This window comes from Pezoporus flaviventris, unplaced genomic scaffold (assembly GCF_033815535.1).
Source record: "Pezoporus flaviventris isolate CSIRO_AGI_PZ_B2104156 unplaced genomic scaffold, CSIRO_AGI_Pfla_v1 ptg000063l, whole genome shotgun sequence".
NCBI lineage: Eukaryota > Metazoa > Chordata > Aves > Psittaciformes > Psittacidae > Pezoporus > Pezoporus flaviventris.
In genome coordinates this window covers 5,751,383-5,776,527 of record NW_026892611.1, presented here as the reverse complement: position 1 = coordinate 5,776,527, position 25,145 = coordinate 5,751,383, and the positions used below count along the sequence as shown (strand labels likewise).

General features: G+C 44.3%; 1 protein-coding gene across 8 annotated transcripts in view; it reads left to right on the top strand.

The window, feature by feature from the left end:
- The window catches only part of AUTS2 (activator of transcription and developmental regulator AUTS2), a 733,524-nt gene that overhangs the window by 231,433 nt on the left and 476,946 nt on the right, over positions 1 to 25,145 (top strand). The window contains exon 1 of one of the 8 annotated variants that reach the window (XM_061470341.1): positions 11,223 to 11,550. The exons of the other annotated variants lie outside the window; for them this stretch is intronic. Coding sequence (XP_061326325.1) covers positions 11,503 to 11,550 — 48 coding nt within the window. The 5' untranslated portion in view covers positions 11,223 to 11,502. Of the gene's footprint in view, positions 1 to 11,222; positions 11,551 to 25,145 lie in introns of those variants that run through there. 8 annotated transcript variants of the gene reach the window in all.

The window sequence follows — 25,145 nt, the reverse complement described above, 5'->3', positions numbered from 1 at the left end:
TCCACAGAGTCTTTTGCATATAAACTTTCCTGTGCGTTACTGATTTGGTTCTGGTGAACTTCATCCTGTTGCTAGGAGGGATAAGCTATAAGACACTGAGGAATTATTCCAAAGGCCTGCAGATGCAGGAAGTTAAAGCTGCTCTGGTTTGTATTTGGACAGCTGTCATGTAATTTAAAAAGACTCGGCACTCTGGAGACTCCAGAAGCTTTTCCTTCAAGAAGACTCTAGGTGAGTTTTCGTTTAAGCTGTATTTTAAAGCCTGAATGGGATGGTCTGGTTTCATCCATTGTGATGGAGGCAAAATCCTCCATCGCAATGGGAATTGCAGAGTTCCTGTGGGACCTACACCTGAAAGGGTGCTTTTAGCAGCTTTTCCACTGGCAAAGAAATCCATTGGAGAAACTCCATTATCTTATAAATAAGATGGAATAAAAGTAATTGAGTCAGTGTGTAGAGGAAATGCATTTCATTTCCAGGCAGACTCTGACTCTCTAGAAGCTTTCTTCTGCCTTCTTCAATTAATACACAAAGGCTGCACTGCTGGTTTGTACCACTTGCATTTGGTGCACAGCAAATTTTGCCTTTAAAGGGATTCTTTTAGTCAGCCGTCACCTAATTCCTTTATATCATGTTTATGCAAGGACATACTGTTTTAAGAAACCTAATACAGATATCACTGTGCTCGGAGATGAGATCGTGCTTGATGAGAAGGATCTACCAGCAAATTTACTTCACAGTGCAAGGAGGACATCTGTGTAAGGTGTGTCCTGAGCAAACCATGAGCAAAAGCTCTGCCCTAGGCAGGGAGGAGAGTTCACCTACCTGGTGCAACTCCAACCCTTTAGACATATGTTTCTGCACACATAAAGCTGTTGGCACCCTGCAGAAATTACAGGATCCTGGTGCTCAAAGTTACTAGGAGTCCTTTTGTTTTGTAAAAGGAACCCCACAATGAAATCTTAACAAATTTGGTTTCTCTTTATTTATGGATTTTTAACTTTTACTGTGCTCTCAGCCCACGTTTTAAACTTCTCTGCTGGGAGAGCTGAAACATGCTTCTGCTGTTGAAATGAGAACAGGCTTTCTTGTGTGCTCACTGACTCCAGGAGCCTTCCTTGAAGGAAAGCGCTAAATATTTTCAGGTTTCAGAAAAGAGCAGGAATTATCATCTTGGGAACTGTCTGCTTATATAGTATTCATGCATGAGCTACATAGAGATACACCATTTATTGTCCAGGCATGTGCTGCAGTGCATCATCTCAGATGTGTCATCTTATTTATTTGGTAGCATATCTCTAAAGTGTATTTTTATAGATCAGGCAGTATAGGACTCACAGGTAGTATGCCCATAAATGTGCTTGTCCTGTGCACAGATCTCTTCTTAATGCACTTGCTTGCACGTGTATGTAAGAACAAAGAGACCCAGAAAATGTGTTTTATGGTTTGGTATATCCCCTTGTTTCCCTCCTCCCTCCCCTGCCGTTGTATAAGTACTTTTGATGGCAGCTGCTGGATTAGACCCAGAAGCTTAAAAGATTAAAGTAACCACTAAAAGCAGCAAGGAGGAAGTGAAGGATCCGTTTGTCTGAAGGTTTGAGTTTTCATAGTGGTGGTTGAGAAGAAAATTGCAACCAGGCTCTGCCCTGCAGCAGACATCTGGGCAGTGCAGGAGTGAAAGCTCAGCCTTGGGACTCCCCTTGTCACATCCAGGGTGCTGCAGGGTGACAGTGCCGCTCCCCATCCTCTTCCCTCCTTGCTGTGGTACTGCACAAACTCAGTGCTCTGCAAGGTAGATGTGGAAAGGTTTTGGCTGTCTGTAGTTTCTTATGGAGCAAGATGGAACTCTGAAACTGAAACACAATGGATGGCTCAATGAGCTACAGATTTTGCACTTTACCCTGTAGTAAAGCTGTGCTGCTTATGCTACCTGTTAAGCTCTACAGGGAATGTTATTTTTAATGAATATATTTCTCGTCCAGGTGGTTTCAGTCAGTAGCAGGTAGAGCTGGGCACGACACAGCATCTTTGACCAAAGTCAGGCTGAAGTCTGATTCTTTGCCCCTATTTCCCTTTTCTTCATCCACCCTCCTTAGCCCCAAACCTAAAAGCAGCTGTTTCAAGAAGTGATTTATTTTTTTTAAACATGGTCTTTTGCTGTGTAAAACATCTGCTGCTTTCTGGCTGATCCCTAAACATTGCTGATGGTGTGTGTAATCAGACCGGGGGGCTCAAGGAATGTGAGCCAGTCTTGCCTTTTGTCATTCTAAACAAGCAAGTCTGCCAAATAAAGTATCTGGTGTAGATGCAGAACAAGACCCTGGACACCCAAACTGCATTGCGAGGGTAGAGGGAGTGCTGCTGAGCACGTTAGGATTATTAACATTAATCTAATCTTTCCGTTTGTCAAACAGATTTTTGAGTACACGGAGACAGCTTACCCAGTTCTTAAGACAGTGCTCCCAGATCAGCTCGTAGTTTGTTCTGTAATGCCATGTGGATTTGCTGGGATTTTCAAGTAAATACATTATGTATATGGCTTACAGATTGCTTAGGCTGTCTGCATCAATAATTAAACCAAGGGAGGGACTATTTTGCAGAGCTTCCCCCTTTCTTTTCCTCCTCAGTTTTACATGGCTCTTTTTATCTTTCATAGGATAAGGAAGATAAACCTGTAGCAAGGGAGAATGTGTCAAAGGCAGAGCTGAAGGTTTTTGCAGTAGAGATGGGAACTCGTGGCACATCATTGCAGTACCAGCTCTCAGTGTCAGCCTGACCTTTGCCTTTCTCTTTGCAGCCGCTTTGATTCAGACTTGTCAAGAGCTGCCATCCTGTTCTCTTTGCTGATAAAACAAGCATACCTTTTCCACTGAGACAGCGTCGCTTTTGAGTCTTGTCGTGAACACAATGTGTGCAGTTTAGTTGCCCAAAGTAGAGGAAGAAGGCTTGGTTTGATTTGGTATTACTGTGGTGAGTGTAACGTTGCCTTTTGCGCTTTGTAGTTGTGGACTTTTTAATAGTATTTTGTTAGAACAAGAGCTTCAGTACAAGTTAGTGCTTAAATATCAAGTATATCACAAGAATAAGTAATTTCTGTTTCATACCTTCATCCTCACCTATCTTGGAAAATTCCAGATACACAGTGCCATCCAGGTGCAGGCAGACTCCTAGTGTTACTTTCTGATGTGACATTTTAGTGACCTGGCCTTGTTGAACTGAAGTGGGAGGTTATGTCTGGTTAATTGTTAGGCCTGTCTCTGAAACCTCTGCACATCCAGTCACTAAATGAAAAATCACACAGTATGCTGTGCTTGGGATTGCATACAGCAGTACTTGGTACCTCCCATGTGTTGGGAACGTGGGTGAAAAGTGTAACACAGGCAGAGCAAACTAAAGCATGTCCAACGATGGGGTTTTTTTTTCCACATCTGGCTGAATAAGGAGGATGCAGTTCAGTGTCAATAGCCTATGTAATCTTTGCTTTTTGAGATGGCTCATTAGGATGATTTCTTGGCTGGAAACTTTGGAATTGGCCTGAGATCACTAAGCTGTGGGCTGTGAAAGAGCCATTAAATAACAACTATTTTATCTCATTACTGACCTGGACCTGGCTCTGCCCAGCAGCCTGGAGAGGAGCTGCTGGCACACAGCATTGCTGCCTGAAGTGTAGCCCTAAATGAATAATCTCGGGTACCGTTGCATTGCAGTGTCCATGCCACTCTTTCCAGTTTCAGGTTACTTGTTTTAAGGTAACCTACCTTAACTCTACCTAGCAGGGTTTAGTTCCAGTTCTGGAATTGCCTGTGGGATCTGATGCTCCAACAGCTTCGTTTGTCCGCATTACCTTTAGGAACTTAGGAGCCAAGTACCTGTGTTGGAATCACTCTGTGTTGCTCTCCCTTTTCATGCTAAGGGGCAATTTTGTATGTTTCATACATAGAAAGACAGCAGTGAGGTGCCCTATGGAAATCCCCAGTGCTCTTGGAAAGGTTTAAGCCTTGATTAACTTCTCCAGATACACCTGAGCTTACAATGGACGCTATAAAAGCAAGCCAACAACTGCTGTACACTAGCATAGCTGCTTCCAGCTCCTCACTGTTGTAATTTCTTAGCTCTTGTCAATTACTTAAAAAAGTTGAGATGTTTTTAGACGCTAAGTTTTTAGCCTTATTTGCTACTTTAAATTCACTAAGGCCCATGTGATCTTAGCAGCAGTACAGCTCCTCTGGATGAAGTAAGGACTGTGTTGCTCTACATGTTCAGTGCTCAGCATTGTGCAGTCCTGCTCGTGGAATATAAACTCTGGGTGCTGATGTAACACAGATGTTAATCAGAATTTACAGTAGTTGAGCTGAGCTTGGAATTTAGCCGAAGGGACTGAAACGGAGCATTAATCAAATGCCACAATTACTGAGCCACACTTTCTGCATCAAAGTAAACTCATGTAGAAGATGCATTACACACCTAACATCCCAATGTGGAGTAAGCCCTGCCATGAGAACAAAGCAACAGAAGTCATTAGCCTTTACCTTTGGCTGTCTAAGGGAAAGGCTTATATAGATGTTAGTCTGCTCTCACAAAGAGGATATAGGAAAAAAGAGGCAAAAAAAGCTGGCTCTTCTTAATAAACCAGTGCAATTACAGCTCTGCTTAAGTGAAGGCATGTGATGCGTATGTTTGTGACAATTTTCCAGGGGGATGGTTTGGCTGGTGCTAAATAACCAGGCTCATTTTCCCATAATGCAAATGTTATTCACAAACTATTACCATAATTGATGCACCGAGCCACTGTAGAGTAAATAATGTGTTGTGTGTGGGAAGCAAACTAGAAGTCAGTGAATATTAAAGAACAAAATCTTGTTTTTAAGGGGAAACTTCACAAGAATTAGAATTCCTTTGAAAATCAAATGACAATGCAAGTTCAGATCAACTCTTGGGGTTGAGGTGTGTATACATGCACATGCATAAACACACTCACTTATGGGCTGTGCTTTCCAGTCTGGCTCAGTTGAGGTGTATTTTCTGATTGCTGCGTACAAAGCATCCTCAGACCTGATCAAAGCAGAATGATACAGGAGAACCTTTGGGTAGCATCCAGTGTCACAGAACCTCAGACTGGTTTGTGCTGGAATGGACCTTAAAGCTCATCCAGTTCCAGCCCCTGCTATGTGCAGGGACACCTTCCACTAGAGCAACTTGCTCCAAGCCCCATCCATCCTTGCCTTGAACAGTGCCAGGGATGGGGCAGCCACAGCTTCTCTGGGCATCCTGTGCCAGTGCCTCAGCACCCTCACAGGAAAGAGCTTCTGCCTAAGAGCTCATCTCGGTCTCCTGGGAGCTCCCCAGAGAAGTGGGTTATGAGCCCTCCTAAGGGAGGACAAGGCTTTGCAGTTCCTCCTTCCTTAGTCACCATGTGCACAGCCTCATGCCTTGGTAAGCATTACATGGGTTGCAGCACTTAACTGCTGAGGTGTAAATTACCCCCTGTCCATTGCTGAGTGCAGGAGCTGGTGGCACTGCAGGCTTATCTCTGCTGCTTAGGATTTTGAGAGTAAAACACTTTGCTGAGCAGGACTTGATGTAACTGTGGGCATTAGGGCTCTGCCATCTAATCTGCTTTTATGTTTAAAGGGAACTTGTTTTAGTACTTAACTGTGTATATGTGCACTGCAGAGAGGTGGCATTTTTTTCAGGCATTGCTTTACATCCCCCCCCCATTGCTCTTTCCTCCTTGTTCCTTGTGTAAATGAGGGAAATATATACAGAAAACTACATAATGCGTTGCAGAGATGTATTCCAGTAGGATAAAATGGAGTGTCATAGAAATCCTTGCTTTCTGGTTTGAGAATTGCATCATTTCAAGCACTTTTGAGTACTGGTGTGCTCTCAGAAGGGAACTTTTCTCCAGGCAGTAAAACCTTGACCAAGTATCGCTGTAGCTGTAGAAAACAGGAAGCCAGGGATCAAAATACAGAGGCATTGTGTAGGATTACAAAAGCATTGTCTGATCTTTTAATATTATAAGCCATTTTGTCCAGATGGCAATTATTGTTATTTTTTAAATTACAGATTATAGCACTGCACCTTCCTTTTTCAGAGACATTAAAAAGACATTTTAAGCAGCCGTTGCCTCCCATTACTGAAGATACTCGCACATGACTGCTTGGCGCAGTTACATATATATCATATAATGTCAGTAGCTTTCCTTATTGTGCCCTGATGTAACTCAAAGTGGCAGAAGTAACATATTGTGAGCCCAGCTCTTGTGCGCCAGGCTTATGGGCTGTCCTTCTTCCGTCTCAGTCTGTCTCTTGCAGATTGTAAACCACTAGCAAATGTCTGTTCCTTGTCCTCTGTGGACTGCACTGTGTCTTCGAATGTTTCAGGCTTCTGTGGTTGTGCTTCCTGGCCATAATTTCACCTAGAAAGCTGAGCACTGCTGGCTTATCACTCCCTGTAACTCATTACAAACTGGCACTTGGCTGGGGGAGATGGAGTACTTCAGACTGCTTTTCTCAAGTTAATCTGTATCTTTCTCTTTGAATCAGGTAGCCTTGCTTATTAGGCTTTATCCTGGTCGCATGGAAAAGCATCTGTAAGAGCTGGCAGGTCTCATAGCAGGCAGGGAAAATGTTATTTGCACCTCTCAACCACTTCAGTGACATCCCTCCATGGAGCGTGGCCCTGCCTGTAGGGCTGGCACTGCTGTTGGTCTCCAGCACTGCTTTGTCCTGCACCTCATCTGCTGACCTGGTGCCAGCCCTGAGAACTTTATCCGCTGGACACAGGATGCAGCCTTCCTGTGCCAGCCCTAAGTGGATATTGAAGCATAAGAGCTAAACCAGCGACCTAGAGAGCTTCTTTTAAAGTGTGCAGGGAAGTACGAATTGACAGCAGCATGTTTATGATGAGATTTTTCAGCAGCACTCAAGATGAAAGAGCAGATGGTGTTGATGGGAGAGCAGGGTTACAAGGTACAAGATGGGATTTTTATCATGTTAATAACAAGACAGCAAATCCCACAGTGCTTTCTATTAGTCTGAAAGATGATAGTTCCCTGTAGGCCTTCATGTGAGTCTGAAATGTCCAGTAACATGGGCTGGAGGATGCCTTGTTAGTTCATGATGTTGGTGCTATCGATTGGCTTGAGTTTGGTCATTCTGACCCCTTGCCTCACTGCCCGTACACTGGGAAGCCTTTTAGGGTATAAAGGATTTTGAGGACAGAGCTGGTGTAATTCTGGGGCACTTCTAAACCAGAAACGCTGTTATGGAATCTGGGTACTTTGAAGTGAATCTGGTATTTGCTAGTTTAAAGCTGGGGAAGTGCTGGGCATGTTGAAACGCAGGCAGATGGAGCTTCAGCACTTGCACTTCATTTAAAGTCATGCACATTACTCTGCAGTTCTCTGAACATGGGGAGAAACTTTCACTGTTAGTCAGCTTGCAGATCCCACAGGCTTTGCTCTCAGCTGCAGATAATCTTCCAGGGATCACTGCTTTGGCTGCTACATTCAGAGTCATCCTGAACTGTGAAAAAAATCTCAAAATCCCTTTTGTTTCTGCATGTTCCAATTGGGTGTTTCTCACAAACTAATTATAAAAATTACTGTAAACCTTTTCTGGACATGGGAACTTCCTCTTTATCTAAACTTTGTGCTTGTTGTTTATGGCCTGTCTTTTCCAGCATCCACGCGCTGGTTGGGAAGTGTGAAAGCTATTATGGTAATAGGAAGCAAGATGGTTTTTCTGCTGTCTTAGTGGCAAAGAGATAGGAATGGATGTGATTCATGTTGGATGTAGTCCCAGCTGCACATACACCATCTCACTTCAGCCTCTCTGCACGGAGAAGTATATGCAGAGGTTCCTTTGGCTTGGCAGAAGGGTCAGTGCTCTTCAGCTTACTCCAGGATCAGCATAGCTCTGCTTCCCTGTACCAATGGGTTCTTCGGGGTGTTTATACTGTGGCACATACAAGGTGAAATAGTGTCCAGTTCGCTCCTGCCCTCCTTCCCACTAACACTTCCCCCAGCATGAGGAAGTGGTAGTCTAACTTGGCAACAACCTGGAGCTAGAGAGGAGGAGGTAGGCCCTGCTTTAAGGTGACTTAAAAATCAGACAGGTACTCCTTGCTGTTTACTTTGCTGTGTTGGTGTATGATGAGCTTTGTCATGGGGAATAATTGAAAATGAATGTGGATTGATATCTAAATATACATTAGGGTATATTAAAAGGCTTAGAAGCAGTGGTCTGTTAAAGAGGAGGTTATTTCAATTCCTATGTACACTGTCTCAAGTTTGAAATGGTGTATTAGAGAATGACAAAACCTGCTGAATAAATCAAAAGATGATTGTGCTGGGAGAATTGCAAATATTGTATCAAAGTATTGTTCCCTTTGTGGGGGTGTATAAAGTCAAGTCTGGATTTTGGCTGTACAAACTTGGAATCTGAATAACACCTTCATGTTATTTGTGGGTGTTTGAAAGAGAAGGTGTGGGATAACAGAGTTTTGAAGGTTGGTGCTTCAGCATGTTTAGGGATGAATTCCTGTCCATGGTATTGTTTGTCTGGCAGCAAGTCTCTAACAAGTGAAGATGAATTGGGCAACAGAAGTGAAGCTGTTATGTGGTGCACCATAAAATATGACACTCAAATACACTTCAGACAAAGCGCTGACACTGTCAGGTTTGAAATACATGGTGTATTTTGCTCGGCTCTGAAGATAAATGTAGTATTGAAGACTTCAGGTGGTGTGTACTTCATGTCCATGTGCAAACCTGGACAGCTCTTAGTACTGTAAGAAATAACTGTGTTCTGCTCATGCTGGCAAGGGGCTGTTTGTGGATGCTGATGTTGGGCGTTTCAGTGGTGTGACAGAAAATGGGCAATCCTGTGTGTGATCAGCTCTTCCCTGCCTGGCTGGGGGATGTGATGGTTGGAAGTCCTGCATCTCCATTCCCTGTACTGCACTTGTCCTTTGCTAACAAAAGGACAGCTCTCGAGGGATGTCGCTCTGCATTTTCCTGAGCTAAAATAATAGCTCTGTGTTTTGTGACCCTGGAACTTTAGGTCCTGCCAGATGCTAATGAACCAGTGGAAAACATCCAGGGGCTGGTAATTGCTTTGAGCCCCAGCTGTTTGTGCTTGGTACGCTGTGTCAGAGCTCCCTGCTTCGGTGCCTGCGCCCTGTCACACTGCCCCCAGGTCCCCTTGGGGACTCTGGGGTCAACGCCATGAGCAAGCTTCTGATAATTGAGTACATGGGGGCATAGTGACCATGTGGGTATGGAAGGCTTGAGCATGAGTTGTGTCTCAACACCACCTCTGTGGTTCACATCTGTGTCTGCAGTAAATCCAGACACTGTCCCCTACTCCAGGGGCTGGAGGACAGAAGAGGTCTTGGCCAAGTAACAGTGAGGAGGAAGCGAGGCTCTTGCACTGACCTGGTCCTGTTCAGACACACAGCTGGATGTGTCCTATTTATTCATTTGCTACTTCAAAAACCAGCTTTTGAGGTGCAGAAAATAAAGGTGCTAAGAAAAATCAGTGGTTCAATTTTCTTGGGATGTGTGTTCACTGTCAGAGACCTTTTAGTTTGTTGTTGTTGTGTTTGCAAGACACAATTTTTGATGATTCCATAGTCCTGAAGGAGGCTGGAACATTTTACAACCCTTTTAGCATGGGTTTATTCTCCCACAGAAAGACAGGATTAAAGGGAGAGTGGGAATACTTTTCTGTAGCATCAGTGGAAAGGGATTTCTGACAGCTAGTGCCATGTCTGGCAGTGGTTTAAGGCAGCTCGGCTGAGTTGTGTTGAGAGGGGTTAGAAGGGGCTTTGCTCACCCTGATGCCCTAGCTGAACAGGGGTCTAACCCCAGAGCAGGACTGAGCAGCATCATCTGCTCCTGCTGCAGATGGGTATGGACTAGGACATCTTCCCATGTGTAGGAAGGTTAGAGCCATACAATCGATTAAATGAGGGGACTGTTCTTGGTCAGTGTTGGTATTTAGATCGCTTGTATAAGTCTGAGTTCACGAAACGTTCTAAAAACCTCTGTTGGCAAGTAAAGAAGTACAAGGCTCTCAGAGTTCCAGCTTTCATGTGTTGCACTGACACCATTATCAGCATTGGTAGCACTTTTTAGGTAATATTGACAAACTAACTTTCAGTATCTGTTTCATCTGCTGTGTATCTCTGTGTGTATGTACAGTAGGAGGTGATAAGCCAGAGGTACGTGTATTTATTCTGCTTCACTCTGCCTGTGAAAAAGATACCTAGATCTGGAAAAGCATAAAGAGGTTCAAGTACCTGCACAAGAAATTTTGGTCTGTGTTATTAGATGTGTTACTGAGGGACTTGGGATTTCTTAAATTAATTCTTTGGACATAAGGTGCTGGACCAGATAGCACTGCTCTGGTGTAGCACTGTCTGTGTACAGCAGAAATACAGTGGACTGATTATATTCATCCTGTAGTTTGCAACTTGATATTCAGGGCTCTGTGGCGTGCTTGGAGCTGGGAGATTTTCAGGGAGCTGCAACCAGATCAATGCGTCTCATTAAACCAGAGTGGACAGTGTTTCTGATTGGACTGAAGAACAGATAGTCTGCCCAGGATTTTCAATGCATTAGTTTCATACTGATAGTGGTTTTGTTGTTGTTTTTTTCCAAAGGGTCTTTACAGGTTCTATTTTAAAACGTGAGCCTAGCAGCATCAAAGCTGAACAAGTGGGTATGTGGAGGGGAGATTGGAAAGGGGGGGGCGGGGGGGGGCAGAAGAGAGTCTGACTCCTGGTGACTTGCTCTGGTTACCGGGTGGCATTACTGCAGCTGCAGAATCAGAAAGGAGATACTTGCTTTATGCCTAAGAGGCTTTATTGTTTCTAAACTATATATAGTTGGGTAATCTTTCTTTAGATAGGGGAGGGCATCGTGGGACAGCCTCCAGAGCATCGCCAGGCTGCATGGTGGGAGCATGAGGGGTTAACACGGTGCTGGAGCGTTCTCCGAATGGGCAAGCTCATTGTCAGAATAATGTTTAGCCAGGTGTTAATCTGTGTCTGGAGGGAAGTGCTGGAATTCATTATTCATCCCACTGGGGGAGGTCATGGTCCTGGGAGGCTGCCAGCACCAGAGCCAGCCTCCTGGCTTTACTGACATGTGCCATTTGTGATGAATGCAGCTGAAGTCCATTTGAGGAATTCTGCTGTCAGGCAGCCAAGCTGACAGCGAGACGCGGAGCTGAGGCACTCGGCGAGCTCTGAGGCAGCAAGTGAGATCGCGCTCAGCGTTGGGAGGGCAGGAGGGGACAAACTGGAGCTGCAGAAGGAAAGCATCGCCTTTTCCTTCTGTCCTTGTTCTCCCACTCTTCGCTTCCCTTAAATCCCATGTTCCCCTTGGAAAGTCGCCGGCTCTGACGGGAGGAGTGCAGGCACGCTGCCTTTCAGCAGCAGGATAGCTTTGGGTTGCTGTTCTGCTTTTTAACGGGGGCAGGAGGTGAGACAATGATCAAGTCAAGTTGGTTCTATGTCAAGTTCAAGCATGCGGAGAAGGTAAGTGGGTACGTTTTCTCCGGCAGCCTTTCCCGAGGTATCGCTGCGTGGTCGCCTGCAGCCCCCTGCTCCTGACAGGCACCAGTGGGGAAGTTTCACTGGTGAATTTGTTTGCTTGTGGCTTGCTAGATAACGCGGTGCCGAAAGCCTCTGCAGCACAGGGTACGGGCTGGAAGTGTGACAGCCACAACTTCAGCATTGTGTAAGTGGAAGAGAAAAAGGTCTGATTCCTACAGGGCTGTGTCAATTAAAGACGAGGAAAAAAGCAGGAGAGATGTATTTGTTTTCTTCTTGTGCAGCTTGAAAAGGGGGAATGTTTCTTGTTCTGTAGAGCCGGTTATGAGATGTAACCTGCTTCTGGAGGGAAGTCAGGTCTTTCTTCTCCTTTAGTAACTAAGCATTTAATTGTAAATAATTACTACTGGAAGAAAGAAGTTCTATTAATCAAAAAGTAGTGAGATGTTTGCTAAGGTTGTTTGCTGGGGAGTTTACTGTGGAACTTGCTGCATTTCCTACTGCACAGAACATGGTGCTTTCTGTTGGATTTTCCTTTCACACTCATCTTTCACTTTACCTTTCCTGTCCCCTGGTACCCAGATGCCTGGAGGAGACAGAGGGATGGGGATGGGGAGAAGATGGACCATGATCTCAGTGGGGACTTGCTTGACAGTGATGCATTTTCACTGACTGGGTCCCTGGATGGTTTCCTACCCCACGTTCAAGACTGATCCTGTGGTCAGTAACGCTGAGACCCAGTCAGAGTATCTGTATGTAGCTTTGCTGTTTCCTTGAACCCAGCAAAATGGGGAAAAGAGCAGCATGACAAGTTTTTTTTTGTGGGAATACTAAAGAAGCTTCTCTATCTGTTCCTTAAACATCCTCGAGCGGTTAGCAACTTGCTGTTCTTAAAACAGGGAAAAGCCCATGCATGTGCTATTAGCCTGAAATATTCTATTCTGGCAAATAGTTCTGGCATATTGATTTATGTCTTGTCTTTGTGCCTGAAGTTATACTGCACACTGTGAAAGCATATATATTTCATTTAACAAGATTGTCCTATCATTTATCCCGGGCTGCAAATAGCATATTTAACAAAGTCCCAGATTTAAGTATTCCCTTTTCATTTGTTTGGGGCAGTCTTACAAAGGCAATTTGGCTGCAAAATCCTCTTTATTAGGCAGTTATGTTTTATCTCCTTGATGTGTCTCTGCAATAATTCCATGGGTTTAAGAGTCAGAGCAGACCTATAAACATCTCTATCAAACCAAACCAACTCTGCATATTTAGCATGTGAAGCTCTTCCTGGAAGTCAAAGTCTAACGAAATCAGTAGTTATTTGTGAGAGGATGAGGTTGGCTATTTAAAGTACCTGGGATTTTTATTTTCCACCTTGACATTTGGTGATTAGATTTGCTTTTTCTGTTTTATTTTTCAATACCCCTGCAGTTGAACCAGAAAGCCCTGAGCCAAGCAGATCATGTTCCTGCTTTCCTGTCACTGGGTGACTGTGTGTGTGTTGCATAACCTGCCATACCAGTTTTGTCAGAAACAGATATTTTTGAGATCTACAACCTGTGAAATGTGAACGTGGATGAAATCCAGGAAACCCATTTAGTTCTTCTTAGAGTTCCTTGTGCCTTACAGGATTTTCTTCTGATTCACCAGGGAAGTTGCCAAGTCTGCTCATCTGTTTGGGGGGAGAGAAAAACTTGAAACCATAATGCACACATGCAGGAAGTACGTGCATGCTCTTCTATTGAATTCTGTGTGTGATAAGAGACCCATTAGTCCTTCGCATGGAAGTGGGGGTTCCTTAATGGAAGGCTCTTCAGACATTTCAATCTTGGCTACGAGGTGGGGATGTTCCCCTTGCTAAACACAGGATTTTGTGTTGCGGTTGTCTGCTTGGCTTATTCTGCATTAGCCTCAAGTCTTGCCTGCGTGCAGAAGTTGTGCTAGTGTGAATTAACACCGAGTCTGTTAAACTGGTACAGTTCTCTCGCTGGACACTGTGGGTACACGCTCCGTGAAACAAGTGCTTTTGCCTTGGTGTAACCACATTGGTTTAAAAAATGAGGTCAGATTCCTTTGCAACTCGTCCATGTTGTCAAGGCTTTAGAAATGGGCTTTATGTTAGCAAAGCTGAAGTATCTCTAGAAATTCTCCAACCAGCTTCTTGCATCAGTTTGTCTAAAGGGATTTAAAACCTCCCTTGGAGATGCAGTTTCTCATTTTCAGTTACCATACGGGCAGGCTGCTGCAAGGATGAGCGTTCCCACTCCCAGCTACACGCTGTCAGCGGCAGTGCTTGTGCCGCCACGTGGTGACATGAGTGCGGGACCTGATCCAACTGGAAATGAACAGGTTTTATTCCCTTTTTTGGGGACTGGCTTCGTTTTCAGGCAGATCAACCTGTGTCCTAATTCACCCCCAGTGCACAGCTATAAAAGATGTACCTCAACCTTATACCTGGTTGAGGGTGAGTGGAAAGGACAGTGATGGCTCTTCTGGCAGCAGCCCATGAAAATAACTTCAATTTGAGCTTACTCTTCTCCTTTGGCAGTGTTACACAATGTCTGTTGAAGGGAGTTCATGTTAGGTTAGGGAAAGGTTGGGTCTCTGCCCTCACGTCAGTACAGTATCTCTGTCAAATCAGAACTAGCACTGCTTTTCCTGTGTGTGCCACAATACTGACATTGCACCGCTCCCTCTTAATTCTCTTGCAGGGAAGTTCATTGACATTTTGATTAGCTGGCTGGCTCTGCTGAGGTTGACATCCTTGCCTCTGGCCATCACAAATATGTTTTTTTCTTCCCCTTTGATTTGCTTTGGAAGATTTTAATGTCTGAAGACCCTTCTCTGATATGTATTTATATACATGTCAGAGGTAACTGCAGGCAGCTTATCCATTGTGAAATATTCCTTCACATACAGATAGTCAACCTGGTTTATGCTCTTGGCATCACTACTGCTGTAAACTCTTCTATTTGAACATTGTGCATCCCATCAGATTTATCTGCAGCTTCTGCAGATAGACCTGAGCTGAGGTTTGGGGATGGAACTTGACTGAGCTCCAAGGGAATTCAACCCTCCCAGGTCTTCTGGGAGCTTCCAGACTCACTGCATCCATCTGCCGCTTTGAAATCTCTTGCTAAGCCAGTCTGTGTTGTCTGCCAGCTTGTGGCTGGTTTATACTGGTAGGGAGAAAATTCAGTGGCTGCAACGGAAAGCCTGAGAAATGGCCTTAGACTGTGCTCGCCTTCTGTCCTAAAGACATGTCGGAACTGGAAGAAGAGCGAGATAGTGGATAAACTGATGTACTTTGGCGTGTTAGTTTGCTCAAGTTATCCAAACTGTTTTTAATGTTGTGTTAGACAAGCACTGCAAACCCATTTCACAGGAGCACATTTTTAATTGTGGTTAAAATAATCAGATAATAAAAGTAACTAAAGTAGAAATCCACACAGCTTCATCTTGAGTCTATTATCAAGTTAATTGCAAACATTCTATTATATAAACTTCATGGGATCCTACTGGAAAAAGCCCAAAGTTTTTATGTTTACCCTTTCAAAGATTTAATATAAGGTCATTTGGACAGGAGCCACTTTTACATAATACCCACATTCAGTCTGAGTGCATGTACACTGTAATTAAAATTCAACAACTACATACAAATAATAGTGCTGACACTGGGAAATCGGTTTGATCTGAGGAGAGGAAAGAAGGCAAGCTCTTGGGAATCTGTGAAATTCTGGGAAGTGTGGGAGATGTGTGGAGAGAGGTAGCAGGAGTGGGCAGTCGGGCTTCACGTGTTGCTGCTTCTGTCTGAAGGAGCTCATGGATGAAGTTCGAGGACTTGAAAGGTTTTGCTTTGTCCTCGAAAAGCCTGGTCCCTTGTTTGAGGCTCATTGATAGATATTGCTGAACTGAAGCAAAGCTTAATTCTCTCATTCCCAGCAGTGCCCAAAGGGAGGGAAGTGCTGTATTCCTAGCTGGAAAATTAGATTAAAACACCCGGTACCTAGATATGGGGTATATTCATGTCTTGCTCTATCATAAGACTCCCACTACTCCGGAAGGCAGTTTACAGTTTTGACAGCTAAAATAAAAAGGCTTAAGGACAGAAAACACTTTGAGTGTTCGAAGGGCTTCATTTCCAGCAGAAAGATTTCAATTACAGTCATTTTCCTCTAGCAAGTACAAAGAGGTAAATGGAAACCCTGTTTCAAATGTTAAATGTGCAGACTACATTATTGCCAGTTGTACTTTAAAAGTAAAGGATAAAGCCAATCTAAATCAAAGCCCTGATTCCATATTACTCTTAAAGAGTATGATGAGATCTGCACCCAGTAATTCAGCCACTTGGTAGTGAGCAGCACACAGCCCATCGAATGTGACTTGCATTAGATTGTGTTGCTCTTCCAGGGGGATCGAGGCAGGAAGCGTCTTTCTTGACAAGCACCAAGAGTTGCATCTTGAAAGGGCAGCTCTGCAGCTGGAGATTCATGAGCTGCTGTATTTTTAGAAAATTTAGGGTTTTTTTTTCTCTCTTCTCTGACTTTGCTCATTATTTGTCTTGTCCTGTATAGGAGGAATGCGGCAAAGATTTGGTTATTTATCTCCTGTGTGGAAACACGGGAGACAATGTCTCCTCCTTCCCATTCCCCACAAAAACATTTTTCATCTTGGGACCATTTTCTCCCCTTGCTGGGATAGGGAATACATTTTCAGGAGTCCATAGCTGTTTTTAGACCAGCTACTGAAATGAGCAGAGTTAACATAGGTGCTCAAAAGAGCCGGATGGCCAAGGGGATAAATCAGTCTGGTGACCTGAGTGCACTGAAACACTCATTTTCCCTGGAATGATGAATTCTTCCAGAAATATCTCCCCACACTTGGTTGAGTCAGGGATGACTGCTTCAGTTGGTGACTTTCTCTGTCAGACTTACAGAAACACCGAATTCCAAACTGGTTTATGTTGGAAGGGACCTTAAAGCAAGGACACCTTCCACTAGAGCAGCTTGCTCCAAGCCCCTGTGTCCAACCTGGCCTTGAACACTGCCAGGGATGGGGCAGCCACAGCTTCTCTGGGCACCCTGTGCCAGCGCCTCAGCACCCTCAGAGGGAGGAGGAACCCTCCTGCTTTTTTCTCTAAAAGTGTTTGCTGGAGCTAATTGTGCTAATTTTATTTATTTATTTTTGCTGCTGCTTCTCCTCATTGCTTTGTAGATGGATTTCTGCAGGTGCGAAATCAAGATGTTACTCCTTAAACTGGAGATGATCCGCGAAGGGTTGCATCTTCCCAAATTACTTGGCACAGACACCTGGTTCAGTATTTTTATCACTTTTAGCTGCTGAGTTTTCCCCTTTCCTGCCTATGAATATTAAAAGTTTACATTTTTAAAAATCATGTTGCAACTGTGGCTGCCGGCGTTTAGGGAAATGAGTGAGATTTGTCATTGTGGTGCTTGCATACAGATATTGGGCCCAGTCATCGAAGTCAGGAAAATAGATGTAGCAATTTACTTCACTTGTAAATATGGATTATTACAAATGTGCCTTCATGCTTCAGGAGCCTGAGCTCCTTGGGCTCGGCTGCTTTCTTCCCCCACCTGGCTTTGCTGGGTGAGCCTGTGGTTGCCGTTACAGCTCTCTCACAGACTTGCTTTGATTGACATTTTGGCTTTCTGTTAATTGCATTGATTTTATCTGCTGTTTCTGTGAACACAAAGATGTTGAAGGACAAAAGGTGCTTGCTCATGGTGGCTGCTGCTGCGCTTCTTCCTGAGGCTGGATAGTGCATCTGAACAATGCTTTCCCCCTTATTTTGGCCTCAAAGGCTGGGTTTGGCTGGTGCACCAGCAGAAGCACAGGCTCCTGCCTCCATGGCATTGTGTGCCCACTGAAAAGCAGGCAGGGCTGAAACCCAGAGGAAGAGAAGCGGTTGATGTGCAGTCGCCAGCCCTAAAGGGATGAGAGATGAGCTCTTCACAGCAGCACTGCTCAGCCACACGTGTGCTCACATCAGAAACTGCCCCTCGGGTTTCTTCTGCTCCTAGGTCTGCAGAACCAAGCGTAGTTCAGCCAAACCTCCTGTGAGGAATGGCCTCCTGCAGCATGAGCCGTGCACAGGTACTGCCCAGGCTCCCTCTACTTCTGCTCTATGTTATTCTAGGCATTTGGAGGAGGATGCTGAAGGTTGTTGGGCCAAGTAGCTCTTCCTTATTTTGATTTAGGCAGCTCTTTAGACAGTTCTGGCAAGTCTTGATAGTTGGACCAGCTCTTGGGAGAGGGCTGGTGTGGTTTTGGATAAGGGCATTTTAAGTAAGAAGTGAAATGCTTGATTTCTTTGTTCTACAGACTGAACATTTGCAGTTTGTTTTTTTGCTGTAAGTGGTTATCACTAACTCATAACATTTTGATATGAAGAATCAGAAGGGTCTGTAGGTTCATTTGGCTTTGCTGGGAATATGGTTGAAATACAAAGGACTTCTTGGAATCTGAGGCAGTTGTTGCATCCTGCATATGCAGATGGCTCCAGAGCTGCTCCTGCCTGGGCAGATGCTGGGAGCTCTGTGGGACTCGCATGGCTGAGCCATTGGGATCTATGGGCACCTCCCATTTTCCCTTTGGCATTTCTCATAAAGGGAGTCACTGGAGCAGAACTGTTTGAGCATCTCGGTATCACTGTAGGATCCTCCCACCTCTAAGTGGGAATATGTGTTGGGTGTTCTTCCAGCTGGAGCCAGATTCTGACCAGCTCTGTCTTCAGTATGCCTTGAGATCTAGTCCTGAAATGTTCCATCTTCAGTCTGGGTTTTTTTTCATGTGTTTGTGAGACTAAGAAGAATTGTATGCTAATGGGAATCGTCAGGGGCACGTAAAGTAACAAGGGGAAAAAAAAAGCCCTGATACATTCTTCTGATGTAAATTTTTAATCAAATGTATTTTCTTCTGTTAAGCAACTTTTACAGCCCACTGCACAAAACACACAACCAGAAAACTCTGCACAATGAACCGCATGTAATAGGCCAGCAGTGCATCCATTACCCATTTTTAGGTGTGTAATGCATTTAAATCCATTTCTGTGTGCATGGCAGTGTACCGTCAAAAGGTAATTAGAATTTGCACAGACTTGCTCTCATAGTTCCTTAGGTTTTCTTCAGATTGCAGTGCTTTGGAGGGTGTCATTAACAGTGGTTGCTTTTGTAACAAGAAGGAAATACAATTTAAAATACATTAGGAAACACAGTTTGAAATACATTAGAAAGCTGGAAACTTTGTATCAAAATTTCTAAGGCGGTTGTAGAGTGATTGGCATCGGTGAATGCTGTTCTTCAGCACAGCTGGACTGAAGAGTCGGTAGAGCAAAGAGCAGGTTGTAGCAGCAGTAATAGTGACGTTAAATAACACTTCAATATGAGTAACTAGGGGTAAGTTTTGTATTTACTAAGGTTATAGCAGTATCCTCTCTATGGGTGACCAGCCTCAGTGGTGTCATCACTGTTGGTGTGTATTCCACACAAGGACCTCCTGCCTGGGAACCCCCATTTGAAGCCAAGGATCTAAGGTTGAGTCGGTGCAGCCAGAGGACAGAAGAGCTGCCTTCTCTCAGGCTATGAGCTGTGGTGAGACCTGCTGCTGTCTGGGAGGGACTGGTGGCAAAGCAGCAGACTCGGACGTGGCTGGGCACACGTAAATGCAGAGGAATTCTCTTGAGCTGCTGTTGGGGATACAGCTTTTGACTTGCAAGCCTGTGGTATGTGTAACGCTGGAACCAGTGACATGTAGGTACTTGATAGATTAATATTCAGGACACAGTCGATGAGAGAGGCTGGCTGGGGGGATGTCACACGCAATCTGTTCATCTAGAATTATTTCCTGGTTTGAAGCCAGAGTCACTGATTCTGTAGATGGGAAAGAAAAAGCCTAATCTATGGGTTTACTCTGATTTTAAATTTGAACACCCCCCCCCCCATCCCAGACTTCATTTGCCTGAGGGCTGGTTCTGCCCTTTAATTATTGAAGAACTGGGTTTTGTTTACAGCTTGTAATAAAACTGATAAAAGATTAACAAGGTGCTCGTGAATCAGATTAAGCAAATTAAAGCTTTGACAGACTCACAACTGCAAATGTTTGAGAATTATAAAGCAGAAAAAGAACAGCCCGTATCAAACAATCAGTGCACTGAGTTTGTCTGGGAGAAAAGAGTCTTGTTTGCAGTCACCTGTAAGAGCAGCATTGTCTGCTCTATCAAATACTGATGTGTGCTTTTAGCAAATTTGGAGGTATTGGTGGTATAAGCCAGCAGTGGGTATGTTAAAATCATGTTTTATTGTGGTGTGGGGTAGCTGCATGAATAGAGCACGGGTTGGAGAAGGGATTCAGCTTGAAGTACATGTGTCTGAGTTCACCGTAGTGTCAAGCCTGTGCCAAAGCACATGTACGTCATGCTACTCTTAAGGACTGCATTGACTCTCCCCTAAAATGATCTTAATGCTCTGTATGAACTTGGGAGTGCCAGGTTTACACTTGGATTTGATGATCTTAAAGGTCTTTTCCAACCTAAATAATTCTAGGATTCTATGTGAAGTGATGGACTCTGAGCTGATTTCCATGTGAGAGTGTAATTAGATTCTATCTCCATTTCTATGCAAGAACAAGATCTTGGGGTTATAATGGAAACAATGAGCACAGTGCTCAGTAGTAGTAACAAACCAACTAAAATCATAGGAAATGTACTAAGAATGGAACAAGGAACATTGCTGTGATGGACTAGAAATCTCTGATTTACCTGTGGTGTGCACACTCTGCAGCTCTCATCCTCCCCTCTTTAAAGACTTGCTGACACTATAAACGCTCAGATAAGAGCTGCAAGGTGTCCAACTGTCTCTGTTTGGGAAGAACTAAATGAACTAGAACCCTTCAGGTGAGTAAACAGGTTAAGGAGATGTGACAGAGGTCTGTGAAATCACGTAGGACACAGGGAGGATGGGGATTGTTCATTTCCTTCCAACAACAGAACTTGGGGATTTCAAAGGAAGATAAGAGCCAAGTTGAAGGAGATCAGTAGTAGGTGGCTCTTTGTGAAGGTGTTGACTGATGCAACTGGCTGTCAGAGGAAATTGTGGGTGCTTAAAGTTTACACCTCTTATGGGAGAGTGGGCAAATTAATGGAAATCAAGTGATTGCCCCTGAGCTGGAAATGACTGGAGGTGGAAGCAAGGGAGAAAGATGTATGCTTATAAATAGAGACAGGAGTATTATATATACCTAGCCTATTTTTGTTCTCTTCCTCTGGACATCCATTTATGGCCACTGTTGGAAAGAAGATGCTGTGCAAGCTGAGCCTTTGATCTGGCCCAGCCCGGCTGTTGTCTGTGCTGATGGTGCTGGGGCAGCTCATTCTGAAACATCTTGTCTTATACCATGACTGTTATATGAAACTGGTGTTCTTCCACAGCCACCAAGCTTAGCAGCTATGGATTTGATTGTGATTGTCACCTTAAAACAAAGGCATACCATGTAGTGTTTACAGCTTAGTATTAATAGCTGGGACTGGGAAGAAGAATGCAATTTCTCCTCTTCCATGTGCTTCATTTTCTCCAGCCTCACACATGTTGTCAGGATTATTATCTGGGCAGTATTTTTGGGAGAATTACAATGCATTTCCTTGAAGCTATTGGTCAAGATACAGCACCAAGAGAAGGCAAGCACTATTCCTGTTGCAGTGTCTACAGAAGTTTCACAATGGGTGAATTATTATGTTACAGAGCTTTTTAGAACCCTGGTGAAAAACCAGTACAAACCTTTAAGCATAAATGATGCTTACATTTGAATGAGGTGACAAGAAACTTCTGGGGCAGATGAGGAGAGTTAGAGTCTAATTAAATGGAGTCATTCTGTTCCCTTGGGAAAGAGCTGTGAAATCGAACACGGAAACAGCAGGTTCAAAGGTCAGTGTGTAGATCCTAAACTGCTTAAAAGATGGGGTAGGATTTCACTGAGTGTATCATAAACTCGAGGTCAGTAACCAAATAGTTTCTTCATTGAACATCCCCATGGCAGGGGGGTTTAATGGCTTTAAACTGATTGGCTTTAACCTGCCAGAGGGGAGACTGAGATGAGCTCTCAGGCAGAAGCTCTTCCCTGTGAGGGTGCTGAGGCGCTGGCACAGGGTGCCCAGAGAAGCTGTGGCTGCCCCATCCCTGGCAGTGTTCAAGGCCAGGTTGGACACAGGGGCTTGGAGCAAGCTGCTCTAGTGGAAGGTGTCCCTGCCCATGGCAGGGGTTGAACTGGATGAGCTTTAAGGTCCCTTCCAATACAAACCAGTCTGGGATTCTGTGATCCAAATATAAACTGTTATATCTAACACACCTCCTTAAAGTTATGCTTTAAGACAAATACCTAATCTGTAGGTCTCAATAGTGTTGAGATGTGTTCCATGTCAGAAGAGAGCAGTGCATCCCTGTTCTCGGGGAGCAGCAGTGGGTACATGTGGGTTGCATTACTCTTAGCTTTATTCCAGCAATATTTGTAACTTGCAGTGTTCTACATGATGCAGATGGTAGAGATGAATAGATAGTTTCTATTTCCTTGTTTAGTGTGCTGTAATTTTTCAGTACTGTGATCAATCTTTGTCCAGCCTTCTTGAAACTTTGCTGGTGTTCAGCGTGTTCCCTCTGATTGTCAATGATCTCCTTTAAAAAGCTCGGATCTGTTCCATCTGGGCCCAGGAACTTGGCAGCTTGTGTGGCGGGCAAGGGCTGATTTTTTTCTTGTGAGTGCTAGTATGGAGAAGTCAATTCATGGCTAAAAAGATTGAAATCCCTAAATCAGAAAAGCTGGAAAAATCTAACAATTGCAGCTCTGCCAAGGAAGTGCTTCTTGTTGGATTAGAAAATTTTATGACAAGTTGAAAGAGGGAGATTTGGAAGTGTAATTCAGTTGTCAATCCAGGAGAGTTAAGGCTGAATCTGTGTTAGAATACATTAACAGCACTGCCTGGACAGGGAAAATTGCCTCTCAGAGACAGTTTTGTGCTGGTTTCCATTCTGCCTCCATTTGTTATGACCTGGTTTGAATTTCCCAATGTTGATGTCACTGAGGTGCATCATCTGGAGCGTTTAGAAAAGGTCTTTGCTACTTATGTCTATGGGTGCCCCTTCTGAAATGAACTGCCTTCAGTAGCAGCAAGGAAATGGGGAGTTGTATGCTGCTATAGGAAGAGGGTCAGGATAGCACATTTGAAGGGAGAGGTGTCCATATGGTACGTTGGAGGTGTTACGTATGCCTTGTGCTCAGAGGAAGCATCCCCCCTTCTTGTCAGGGGTTGTCAGTAGTTGGGTGCAGTGCTGTGGTTCTGGGTGCAGAGGTCTCTGGGTGGTGGGTGGAGGGAATGGCTTTTACGTTTGGGGATGGCCCTGATGTGCTTTGGATGTTGTGTTAGGGTTCTGCTCCTGAGATGGTGTGAAATCCTGTAGGAAAGGCAGCACTTGGCAGCAGAGTGATGCTGTCAGCCCACTTGCTGCTGGTTCCCTGCAGGAAGGGTCTTACTGGATGAGGCTGTTCAAAACACTGAGCAGATACAAACCCAGCAAGTCTCTCGGGGATGTAAGTGACTTTTGGAAGCATGGTTCATATCCAGAGATGCGTGGTCGATGGGAGAGTAGGGAAGGGGAAAGCTGGCTCTGACCAGCAGGTCACTGGAGTGCTGGGACGATGCTGGGTGCTTTCCTGCTCTCCCTCTTTGCACTCAACACGAGCAGCCCCAGCACTCAGCATCTTAGTGGAAACTGGCTCACAAAACACTGCTTCGCATCTCTGAGACCTGAGATAGAAATATAAAAGGAAATGTGTGTGTTTATCTCTTAAGTGCAGCATATCCTTTGCAGTCCCATTGATTCTTTCATCCTCTTCAATTAAAAAAGTCAAAACAGAGCCTGTGTCTCCATTAACGTTTCTCTCCAAGTATAAAGATCTGGAGCAGTCGGTGGTCAGTAGCACCTGGGGAAGAGTGCCTGCAGTCGCAAACTGATTTGTGGTGTGACCATAGTCAAAGCATCTGAAAGATGTCTGTGCAGGTGTCTGTGTGTGCACACATGTAATAGTTCTAGGTTTAAAGATTAGCAAACATAGGTACAGCATTGTTTGGATCTTTATGGTTTTGATACCTACTCTAGTATTTTTTCCACTTTGTAATAATTCACTGAGGTGTGTGTAAGAAAGCCTTAATTCCCTCTAGAATCCTGACTTGCATGATGAGCTCAAAGCAAGCCAACATGTCTAGCTGGAGATGTGCTGCTAGGTGCTTATATCGCTGTCTAATAAGCATAGCAAAGTCTGGAAGACCTGATATCAACCTGTGAATTTCGTAGGGACCTTTTCTGATACATACTTCTGTGATGGGGAAATTTTGTGTAATTTGATAGATCTTCTTAGACTGGATTAGGGCTTAGCTAAAAGTCATGGAGAGACTTCATCAGTATGTTTGCTTGTAGACAGATCCTTCTTGCAGCTTCACAAGACAGATGAGTTAAGCATTAAGGGATCAGTGAGAAACAGATGCTCAGATTCCTTACGTGATATTTGATATTACACCAAGCATGTATTTGCATCTTCTGGTGTCTGACTTAAGCTAGTGTGGGGTGATTGTGTATAGCTCCACTGTGGATCGCTAATGACCATAAGCCATTTTCACCTCCCAGATCTTCCCTGAGTCTGCCCAAGACCTCATTGTAGTTTATCTGTTTAGTGGTGATGTAATTGCATGCAACCATGACACACAATCCCAGTATAATGTGCACTCACAGCATAATATAGATGGTGGCAACTGGACAGCTGCAGACTAATGCCATTGTGTAAGGATGAGTTTTTAAGGGAAGGATAATAGTATCTTATCCTGAAAGACCCTAGTGTGTCATGCAGTTAATCTGTCTCTAAGATGAATTAAATACCTCCTTTTACATGTAAGAACACCAGTCAAGGAGCCTAAGGGACTTGCCCAAAGAAATGGCATGAACCAAATGCCAAGGGTGAGGTTCTGACCTGGGTTTAGCTGGGCTTGGTTTGCCTTTCATTACAGAGGGGTCAGGGTTTCAGCACCCCCTCATCTGGTCTAACACAATTCACGTGTCTGTACAAAGCAGACTTTCCTCTCAAAAGAAACATGATGGTGGTGGTTTGTTATTTTCCCCTTCCACTGCATTGACACCTTAGGAACAAATACCTGGAGCATAGGGCCCTCTTTTATTGGTGAAGGTGAAAATATTCCCTCAGCTGAGCCCAGTCACTGCCATGTGCTGGGGATGTTCTGTTCCACTGGTGTGTTTAATTGCAGGCAGGGTGAGAGCTCTGCAAATGGGGCTGGTGCTGGCTGGGCTTCCCTGACAAGAGCCTGACCAACAGATTTCCCTGTTGGAAAATGGCATTAAATTAAATAGGTATCATCCTGATGCTCTGAGAGCTGAATGTCAGTGCTAATAAACCAGAGGCTTCATCTTTCCCAAAGGACCTTTGGAATCAATTGAAACCTGCTTCCTTCATCCCCCTTTCCCAGTGGGTAAATGTTACTCTTCTGCTGTGCCACTTTGTGT